This window comes from Microtus ochrogaster, unplaced genomic scaffold (genome assembly GCF_000317375.1).
Source record: "Microtus ochrogaster isolate Prairie Vole_2 unplaced genomic scaffold, MicOch1.0 UNK106, whole genome shotgun sequence".
Classification (NCBI taxonomy): Eukaryota; Metazoa; Chordata; class Mammalia; order Rodentia; family Cricetidae; genus Microtus; species Microtus ochrogaster.
Window position 1 is genome coordinate 188614 of NW_004949204.1, and position 11219 is coordinate 199832.

An 11219-nucleotide genomic window follows, 5' to 3' on the forward strand; every position below is an offset into this window, starting at 1 on the left:
CGCAAGGTAGTATCTCTTGTAACTTTGATGTTCATATCTTTAATGTTGCTGATCGCATTTATATGGTTATTATTTTGGCCTTTTCTATGAGACATCTGCTCAAGTTTTTGATTGCTCTAGAAGGTTTGCTCATTGGTCTTTTCATTATTGATTTGCATCTATGTGAATATTTTCATCTTGTGTGTGCCTTGCCTTCTTGTATTCTTAAACATATTTTGTGATAAATAGGAATTTTTAATTATTAGGAAATCTAATTTATACCTGATGGCGGTGGCAAGTGGATCTCTGTGAGTTCAAGGCCATCCTGGTCTACAGAGTGAGTTCCAGTACCAGGGCCATACAGAGAAACCCTGTATCAAAAAACCAAAAAGAAAAAAAAAGAAAAGAAAAATCAAATTCATTAGTTTTGGGAGGTTTGTATTTTACAATGTGGGGGTTTTGTATGTCCTTTAAGAATGTTTTGTGTAATCCAAAATATAACAAGCACGTTTAAAATTTCTTCTACATGTTTTATAGTTTTTATTGTATAGCTTTATTTTAATTTATATATATATACATATATATATGTGTGGTGTATGCACATGCCTGTATGCATGTTGCATGCCTATGTGCATGTTGCGTGCCTGTGCGCATGTGCAGAGGCCAGAGAAGAGCATCATGAGACCCCCCTCTATCCCTTTCCGTGTTACTCCTTTGAAGCATGGGTCCTCAATGAAAGGACTTCATTTGTTTTTCTCTAGATTGACAGCCAGCAAGCTCCAACAGTCTTCCTGTCTCTGCTTCCCTCCATCCTGGGCTTACAGATGCTTGTGAGACCACACAGGCGTGGGGATCTGAACTCTGGTGCCCATGTTTGCACAGCAAGCACCCAACTTCAGAACCATCCCTCCAGTTTCCCTCCCCCTCTTTTTGAAACAGGGTCTTCCCATGTATCCTTGGCTGTCCTGGAACTCGTTATGTAGAGCAGGCTGGCCTTGAACTCACAGAGATCCACCTGCATCTGCCTCCTGAGTGTCTGCTATCTTAGGCTGGTGTTGCCGACTTGGTCCCTATGACTTTAGAGGCTTTTACAGAAATGGAGAGACTCCCAAACTTCTGTTTTTAAGGTGTTTTTGGCTGTTCTAGATCCTCTGCATCTCACACAATTTTAAAATCGTCTCCAGAGTCTACAAAGCAGGCTGTTGTAACTTTTGCTAGGACTGTGCTCGCACTATACAGCAGTAATTTACAGAGAACTGGCGCCTTCACCACTGTGACCCTTGCTCCCACAGACACATTTTGTCTGTATTTGGTGTGCTGTATTTCATGTCAATGCTCAGGCTTTGTGGAGTAAGTGCGGTGTTAGCTGGGTAGTTTGGGGTGGTCCTTTACCCGACTGAAGAAACTGCTCTATTCTTGCTTTCCCGAAAGTACTTATCCTGAGTGGGTATTGAATTTTGCCACACGATTTTGTGGGACGGTGGGTAGAACCAAGTGTGCAGCTTTTCTCATTTCTTCCACTTACATGGTGAAAGGCTTTGACTTCATAATTTTAAAGAGGACTTTGCTTTCCTAGGATGAAACTCATTTGTTGTGATGCACTATCCTTCTATATTGCTGTTGGCTACTATTTGTGAAGGGATTTTATGTCTCTGCTTATGAGAGCCATTGTCCTCTCTCTCTCTCTCTCTCTCTCTCTCTCTCTCTCTCTCTCTCTCTCTCTCTCACACACACACACACACACACACACACACACACACACACACACACACACAGAGGCGGCTTCCTCAGTCGCTTTTCACTCTAAGGACTCAGGCTCCATTCCTGAACCTGAGCTTGCAGATTCCACTCAGCTACCCTGCTGGCTCCCCCTGGGGCTTCCCTGTCTCTGCTTCCTGAGTGCTGAGATTGCAGGAGATCTGCACAGCTCTCTGGCTTTTCCGTGGGTGCTGGGGACCTGAACTCTAGTCCTCACACTTGCTCCTCTCTCTGCCTCTGCACCTCGTGGGGCAGAGTCAAGGCTCAAACCAGGAGTGGCTTGCACATCAGGCGAGTGCTCCCCCACTAAGTTATAGCCCCACCCACCAATGTTTTCTAGTTTCTCCTTTGTGCTCTTCTTTGACCACAGGTTAGAAAGATGACTACCATTTAATTCTCAAATATCCGGGGCTTTTAAATATATCCCATTGCTATTGGTTTTATAATTAATTTCATTCTGGCCAAAGAACATACTGTGTGGATGTGTCCAACCTGAGGCCCGCGTGCCACCTGCAGTCCACAGTAGTTATGAATGCAGCCCAGCACATCTGTAGATGACACTATTCCACTGTCAAAGACTCCCCTGAGAGTTCACACCATGTCAGTCTTTCTAATCCCCCCGAGTTAATAGTATGAATGGAAGATATGTGTATGTGGTTACACACGCCATGGCACGCGTGTGGAGGTCAGCGGACAGCATTCTGGAGTTGCTTCTCTCCGTCCACCTCGTGTGGGTTCTGTGGACCCAACTCAGGCTGCCAAGCTTACAGAACCATCTCGCAGCCCGATGTCAGACTTGTGCGATGTAGTGATCCCTGAGCTCCTCAGCACGCTGCCTGTCACAGCAAACACGCCACAGATCTGTCAGACAAAGGTGTCGCCTTCAGTTTTGAGGCTTAATATCTCAGAAAACCCTGTTAGTTAGAGTGACGCTGGTGGAGGGATGTGTCAGATCTTCCGTCTCCCTAATGATTTTCTTGTCTGCTTGTTGGTAATTTTCTTTGGGGACAACCCCTCATTTTCTTATACTGAGTGCTCTTTGCTTTCTTGTTGACAGGTGGTGGCACAGTATGACAAAGAAATTCAACTCAAAATAAGTTCCCTCCCCCAAAAGGATACTCTACAAGTTCCTTAAATAATGTCCTCTCTGAAAACCAGCTGCTCACAGAGACAGGCCCAGGAGACTAGAGACTCCCTGGGTCTCCAGGTTGCAGCTAAGCCAAGGCCCCTCTGTCATTATTACACTTACTCAAGAGTCATTTATCACCGATTCCTTTCCGCTTCCTCACCCGCCAACACCCAGAAAGTCAGACCCGGACAGGGCTCGCTTGAGAGGCAGGGCTAGGGCAGGGATTTTTAGGCATAGATGAACTTATTAAACTCTGTTTCTCTAACTTGGCTCAGTCCTTCTCCAGGGTACTGACGTCACTGGTTCCCACGCTTCAGGCAGGACCATGGAGGCAGAGAAGGGGAAGGTGCTGTCTTGGAGCCTGGGGTGGGGCTAGCAGATGCCGGGAGCTAGGATCTCCCAATCCAGACACAAATGGAGGAGTTTGTGACCCTAGCGATCTGCAAGCTGCACAGAGAACAGAGAACTCATTCTATGCAGGTGCGTGATGGGAGAGTGAATGCTTTTCCATTCTCAAATGGAGTAAAAATACTGCTACAAGTACAATGCTGATTTTATCCTAAACATTCACATTTTTAAAAGAAGCAAGCAAGGACTGAAGAAATGGCCAGTAGTTAAGATCAGCAGCTGCTGCTCTTCCAGAGGGCCCGGGTTCAATTCCCAAGCACTCACATGGTGGTTTACATCTGTCATTCTCTGGTGGCCTCTATGGGTACCAGGGACACACACACAGTACACAGACTTACACACAAACAAAACACCAATACTCATGGAAAACAATAAAATAAAAATTAAATTAAAAACAACCAATAAAGGAAAACTAGGAAGATCTCTAAACATAAAACGCCTGGGAGGTGGCTCTGTCCAGGCAGAAAGCAGTTAACTGGCTGAGAGAATCACAGGACATTCTGTCCTAGGAGACCCTCCGGACACATGTGAGAACTGCATGTCCACAAGGGCACTATGGCTGTCTTCCCTCGTGTAGTATGGGAGGCTGCATTCCTTCCTCCAGTGATGGTTGCTGTTTGCTGAGGTGGGTGACCCGACATTCAGCCAGGTCTGAGCTGAGAATGGATGATCCTCAGCGGAATCTCGGTGTCCACAGTTCTCTCTATAGCAGGGAGAATGGAGTGTAGGGACACCCTGAGGACAGTTAAAGGGCTGGGGAGGCATCGTAGTCTCAGGGGGTGGGGTCACTGCCTGCACCTGTGTCAGCACTGCACAGTACCAGCTGCCTCTGGAAGTGGTCAGGCTCCAGCCCTGGGGATGCCCACAAGGATGCTGACAGCTCCAGGAGTTTGGGCCAGATGTCTCTGTGACTGCCAGGATTCAGGCAGGAGAACAGAGGAGGACCCCCAAAGCCGTAAATCTGTTCCAAGTACCATTTTAGCTCCCACTGTTTTCCCATCCACAGTAGAACTCCTGGGTCATCAGAGAGCCTAGGACAGGGATAATCAAATAGGGAGACCTATTTGAGTCTGTTGACCCTTGCTTCTCCAAATGCAAATCCAAGTCCACAAGCCCCATCTGCCCTCTATCCAGAAGCATCTTTTCCTGCCCCTCCATCACCGTCTCTGGGCTGCCCGTTCTCTGAAGGCCAGGCCACCATTTCAGTCTATCCAGCAGCCCTAGCTGCACCCTGCCCTGGTTTCCTTTTTGTAGTCTGGAACCAAATGGAATGTTCTTTCTTGAACCAGATCTCAGTTTCCTATTCCCCCACCTACCACCATAATTATCCCCACATCCTCTTGGCAAAAATTTCAGGCTTCATTGTGTGACCAAGACCCACTGAACCACTGTTTGGTGTTTTCCGGCCTCTACACCGCACTCCCAGTTCCCGGACCCCTGGCTCATCTCCGCACCCCTACACTGCACCAATCTTTTCTTCTTTTTCCATTTTTTCACGTATCTGTAATTTTGCATGTGTATGGGCACACACATGTGCTTGCTTGTGGAGGCCCAAGGTCGGTGTCAGGATTCATCCTGTATCTCTCACCCGCCTTATTCATCAAAACAGTCTTTCAATAAAGCCCAGAGCTTGCCCATATGGCTAGTCTCCCTGTCTAGTTTGCTCTGGGGATCCGTGTTTCTGCGGTCCTGGTGTGGAATTACAGGAAAGCCACTGTGCCCACCTTATATTTATATGGTTTCTGGAACTCCAAACTTGTTCTCACAATTGTGTGGCAAGCTCTTTAACCACTGAGCCCCCTTCCCAGCCCCAGACTAGCTCATTCTGTAGGCTTGTCCTGTGAAGATTGTCCCTGTCCCTCAAGGACACCTCTCTTGCAGTGTATCCATCCACACTGAAATCCCACCCAGACTCCACCCACTTTGGAGCCTCTAGTTGGCTGCAGAGTGGCTGGGTTGGCACTGTCTCTCGCCTTTCTTTGTCCTACCTTGTCAGGGCTGCCTACCTCCTGGTTCCAGGGTGCTTCCCTGGCCATGCTCTGCCCTGGCCCCTGGGCCTCCCTCTCTGCAATCCTCTGCACACTCACAGTGATGGTGCCAGGACTGCCCTTCCACTAGAAGGTCTCCTTGCTGCCCTCCCAGGGTCTAGAGCAGTGCTTGGCACGCGGATGGTTCTCAAATACCATTTGTGGATGAACGAAAGAATGAGTGAATGGATGATTAATGACTAGATTTACAAGACACATTAAAATGAAGCTTTTAGTGAACTGGAAAACAGTTTCCAACATTGAGGAGACAAAGGAAATGGACATGAACCGAGCGTTTGGCAGTAGTAAAGAAGTTTTCGTTTTAAGGAACCATAGAATATGTGGGCTTTTTAAACCCTACTAGGTGAAATAACACATGTATTTTTCAACATAATTGGCATGAGGGAATTACAAGGGGAGGTTCGCAAGCAAGACTGGCCATGAGTTGAGGGGTGTGGAAACTGGCTGGGGTGATTCTCCCTCCTCTTAATGGTTGAAGCTTATATATATATATATGTCCCAGGAATGGGTGTAGGTGGAGAAAGGTAGCTTTTTCCGTACCCAGTAAAGATGGACAGGATAAGCAAGCTTCCCACTCTGGGGGATCATTAGCAAGTCATCTCTTGTTCTCTCTCCCCATTTCCCCGTACATTTCCAGCGGCTTTCACTGAGTGCTTTTGTAGCAGAAGACAATTTAACAGTCATTTCATAGCGTGAGAATACCTTCTCCTGTCAAAATGGTAAGACCGAGAGGATGACTTGGGCTTGCTCAGGGGAAGAGGAGGAGGAAGAGGGAGGGAAGAGGAAGAGGAAGAGGGAAGGGGAAGAGGAGGAGGGGGGAGAAGGAAGAAGGGAGGGGGAGGGAAGGAGAAGAGGGAGGAGGGAGAGGAAAGAAGGAGTGGGAGGAGACTCACTATCCTGGCGAGAGGGAGCACCCCCACACCCCGTGCTGGGGAAGTGGAGGGTACTGTGGGCTCATTCCTTGTGTCCATATCAACACCCCCGTGCTGGGGAAGTGGAGGGTACTGTGGGCGCATTCCTTGTGTCCATATCAAGGCACAGAGCTGTGCCCATACCTGCCACAGGCTGCAGCTGCTGTCCTTGGGGAGCCCTTCTGTCTGCTGCCCCCAGAAAGAGGAACCACCTACCCCATCCTCCAAGAGCACAGGTGCCTGAGTGGCCTGGGCATCCAGGGAAATATGAGGGTGGGGCCTTGAATACTCTGCTTCCCTAAATGGGGACTGCAGGGAAGTTTCTAGAAAGAAGTCATATTGAACAAGAAAAACAAAGTCTAGGGGCAATCTTGTCCTCAGGACACAGTCACCACCTCCCTTCCCCTGCCTCTAGCCACAGGGCTGGCTTCCCAGCTCTTGTTCTGGCGGGAATTCACCCAGCAGCTTCTGGGGCAGTGAGCCCCTCATCTGGAGTGGCTTTGCCTTCAACACCCCATCCTCCACTCTCCTGAATCTCTACTTAAAGACATGCAGTTCAAGACTCAGCCAGGAGCTGCTTTTCCCAGCCAACCCTGCCTCCCCTTACAGGAAGCACTCCTTGACTGCTGGGGCTCTGAGACACATGGTTCCTTGACTGGACCACCCCCAACATTTGCTGGAGGATGAGGTCCCTTCCTCTGGGACCCTGAGGCTTCTCTGAGCTGGAAGCTGCTGGGAGGAATGGAGCCAGGAATCTTGGCTCTTGGTTCATGAGACCTCTTTTCAGTTTGGTGCTCCCTGTAGTGTAAAATCCTGGTGACAGTCACAGCTGGGTTGAGTCAGGGACCGACAGGGCCACCGTGGAAGAGTTTAAACCCGTTAAACATTGAGAAGTGTGGTACATGGTGCTAACGTTTGTAATCCTGTTTTGCTCAGCTACATAGTGAGTTCAAGGCCAGCCTGGGCGACATGAGATCCTGTCTCAGAACAGCAACAAACAGCCAGTGAAGACGGCAAGAAAAGAAGTTGTTTCTTACAGAGGATAGTTAGCAGTTCAGCTGAGATCTGCCCTCTGTCTCGAGGGTTCTCAGGAGGTAGGACGGCTCCCAGAGTGCGGCCTGTGCCCACAGCAGAAGGGTGACAGAGCTATAGGAGGGTATACAGGGTGTGGAAGGGAAGGGGAGGGCTTCCTGGAGGTGAGCCTTGAAGTATGCATAACAGGGACATTGTAAGACGGAAGATGGGGGTCATTGTACTACAAAGAAGTACGCGGTCTCAGGCAGGAAGGTGTAAAGTCCTTGGCATCTTGGGAACCAGCTGGACATTCAGTGTAGCAGGATAGAAGTTGGGGGTTTGGGATGTAAAGGAATGTAAAGATGAACCCCCATGGGAAGCCTTGCTACAGAGAACCTCCGTACCAGCAAGAAGTCCAGGAGGACAGTGCAAGTCTGGAAAATTCTCAAGCTTGTGTTTTGGCAAGAAGGCTCCAGAGAGGGGTATAGAGATGACAGCCTAACGCTGGGATCTCAGCAGCCGGGGGAAGGCAGGGGCTGCGCACAGACAGAAAAGTATACAGGCAGACAGACAGACACTCCCACCCCATATTCCATGATTCGAGTTGAAGTAAGAGCAGAGAAACGGGAAGCCAACAAGCATCCTCCAGCTGACCTCCTCTGGAGATGGCTCCTGCAGGCTGGAGGCCTCTCAGCGCAATGGGGCTGCCCTGTCCTATTTGCTGTTGAGAGGCCCAGGTGGGTGAGGCAGGGTGGAGTTCATGCCTGCCTGTTTCACTGCAAACTCCTCAGGACAGGGTCTTTCTCTCCTACACCCGTAGGCCCCATGCTGGCTGCTTACCCCTTCTGCCACCTGCTTTATTTGAAGCTACTCTATTTTCTCATCCCTCCCCAACACAGTGTGGCTTGGACATTGGTTGTAGATGTCAGGAGAGGATGTGCTGGTCAAGTCCCTCAGGAACAGCAGTGTAGGCTGGTATTTGGAGTGCCCATAGTCACCACCTGCTACGCATCTGGTGAATGTCTGAGCTTTCTCTTTGCGGAGATCTGACTGTGCTCTTCTGTAGCCCTTCTGCCCACCCCTCACCTCTTGCTGCAGGAGCTCTACCTCTGACAACCTGCAAATGGGAAGGCCTGGGCTACAGCCAGCCTGGGTGTTTGGCCTTGCAGCTCTATGGAAGAGGAGGAAGCTGGGCCTGGTGGGGCAAGCTTACAATCTCAGCTATGGAGGAAGCAGGAAAGTGTGTGTTCAAGGCCTGCCTGGGCCAGAGTGAATTCAAGCCTAGAAAAGGTTGGGGCATGTATGGCTCAGAGATAGAACAGTTAACGGAGGCCCTGGGTTCAACTCCCCGTACTGCCCACACCCAAAATATGAGTCTCTGATGGACAGGATGTCTACTCCTTGTGGATCCCAGAAGAGATCGAAGATTACAAGATTGGGTAGACAGGATGAAGACCTGACCCTTGGGCCACTAGACCCACCCCTCCACTAATTCCCTGAAAGTCTCTCTTTCTGTGAAGGAGATTGGCCTGTCACATTGTAGCCACCAGGCAACCAAGAGCTAAGCAGCCCAGTGCAGGGCCACATGTGGCACACAGGCCAGGCCCCGGACTGAAGGATGTACTTGTTTTCCTAAAGCCAGCATCAGCCAGCAGGTGGCACTGCAGAGAGCAAGCCGCCACCAGAGTGTCCTGCAAAGCAGTAGGTGGCCCAGCCCACTCTCAGGTCCCTTCTGCCTGCCTCCCTCCTGCCAGCAGACATAGCTGGAACTTCCACCTTGACCCAGCCCTGTGACCAGCAGGCTGTGCAGGTGGAGAGCCCATGGCCCGTGTGGGTGAGGCAGCTACCTAGAGGGATGTCTAGTGACTTGCCATGTCTCCTACCCCCTGGCAGACCTGTAGAGGCAGTGTACATCCTGAGCCATGGTTCCTTCCCTTCGCCCCTCTGAGGAGAAGATGCCACAGTGGAGAGTACATTGGCTTTGGCCAAAAGCTGTTTGAGACAGCCCTGGAACAGAGGGTTTTCCTGTGGCTAGGCAGGTTGAACTCTAATTTGCAGAGGTTGGTGGGTACAGAGGCAAACCTGGCCCTGTCTTTCTCTACTTGACTCTTCAGGGGGCTGCCAGATACCCTGGGTGATGCCCAGCTTCAGCTCCTCACCTCTCTCTCCCTTCTCCAGCTCTGTTCCCGGCCTCGGGGCACACTGTTCCTTTTACCTCTCCTGTCATCAATTCCCTTTGCTTGCTCCCTCTGCTCATCCCTGAGCCAGCAGGGGAGCAGTGTCTGCTCCTAGAAGTCTTCCCCAAGCGCTAGCTCCCAGCCTTGGTTACAGTACGCACGTCCCCTGCCCGTCTGCACCATACACACATCGTGCCTGCCTGCTAACTGCTTCCCAGGCCCCGCCAGATGTAGCTCTTCAGACTGGGGTCTGCTTGCCTCACGTCAGACCCCAGATTCGGTACACAGTAGGTCGTAATCCATGAGCTGAAGGAGGCTAGGAGGAGAGGTTGGAGTAATGTCCCTGTCTAGCGACATCAGAGGTCTGAGGAAGGCCAGTACCCTCAGAGCACTGGAGGGCAGAGTGCTGCTGGCTGGCAGAAACTGTCCTTTCAGGCACAGACTCCTATTCAGCAGGCAGACACCAGTCTGTGGGGGAAGAGAAGGACGGGTCCCAGGAAGGCTGTGCTGGGGCCCTTGTCTCGGATCTGTGTGGTTGTGGGCATGGTTCCCTCATTTCTGCCTCACTGAGTCAAGAATCTGCATTCTGCCAGGACACTGGTGTGTTGGCCTGGGGGATTGTAGAAAACCTCAAGGCTAGTCAGGCCAGGCACATGGACCACTCTTAAAAAGCCTTATAGCCACTGTGCCTGCTAGAACTTCGCCACCCTTCCTCCCAGTCCTCTCCCGTCTCTATCAACTCACAGAATATGGACTGGGTCAGTTTGCAGACCTGGGGTTCCCCAGAGACAGGGGCTTCCCTACCTCGGAAAGTCACTTTGGCGATCCGGTCACTTCTGCCTCGCAGCTCTGAGACGGTCTTGAGGTGGACGATCAGGGCCATACTGGCAGGGAGAGCCTGGGCAGTGCCAGGCAGAGCAGCAGGAAGGAGCAAGCTGGTTGAGTGCGGCTCACACACCTCCCTCTTCTCCGGCTGCTGCCGCCTCCTCCTGATGCTGCCCACAGAGACCAAGGCAACCACAGCGAGCTGCTTCTTCAGCTCAGCAGAGCCGCGCAGCCCTGCCAGCCCCGCCCCTCTGAGTTGTCAGCCCAGCATGTGTGTAGCGTGTGTGTGTGTGTGTGTGTGTGTGTGTGTGTGTGTGTGTGTGTTATACACCCAGCCAGTGGCTTGGGAATGCACGCTGAATTCATTATTCAGCAGCACCAGTCCCTAGATAAAGGTCTGCCCAGCTTCAGGTATCTTCTCTCAGCTCCTGGAATGGAAGCTCCTGCCACTTGGAGCATGGAAGATCTATGTCACTAAGACCCAACAGATTGCAGCAGGCATGGGAATGGGGTGGGTGTGGGGTCAGGGCACCTCTTTTCATGGGGATCAGGAACTTCATGATCTGGGCTTTGATTGCTACACAGGTGTTTTGGGGAGTCTAGCTCCTATCTAGCTAATCACGAGGGTTGTGGGTGCTTGGAGGGTTTGGGGAACATGGACAGGAAAGCCTGGCAGCCCGGATGGATCGTGCTGTATTACTTAGAAAAGCCTCACCCAGGGGCAATGGAGATGCCTCCGTTGGTAGAGCATCTGTCACAAGAGCGTGAGGACCTGAGTTTGGATTCTGGCATTTGTCTTAGAAATGGGTGCAGTGGCATGGGCTTCTAGCCCAGTTCTGGGGCAAGGGAAGGGTGGAGATAGGAGAATCCCTGGAGTTTAATGGCCACCTGGCCTTCTCTGAATGTATAAGCTTCAGGTTCAGTAAAGAGACCTGTCTTTAAATAAATAAGGTAGACAGTGACCAAGGAC

The 11219-nt window shown here is 50.8% G+C and overlaps 1 protein-coding gene across 3 annotated transcripts in view; it reads right to left on the minus strand.

Moving 5' to 3' along the window:
* Nucleotides 1-10441, minus strand: part of Otof (otoferlin) — a 94620-nt gene extending 84179 nt beyond the window's left edge. For 2 of the 3 annotated variants that reach the window (XM_026778114.1, XM_026778115.1), the window contains exon 1: nucleotides 10229-10441. In XM_026778114.1, the coding sequence (XP_026633915.1) occupies nucleotides 10229-10307 (79 nt within the window). In that variant the 5' untranslated portion in view covers nucleotides 10308-10441. The remainder of the gene's footprint in view (nucleotides 1-10228) is intronic. The other variant, XM_026778113.1, reaches the window with a different exon arrangement.
* Nucleotides 10442-11219: the final 778 nt, after the last annotated feature.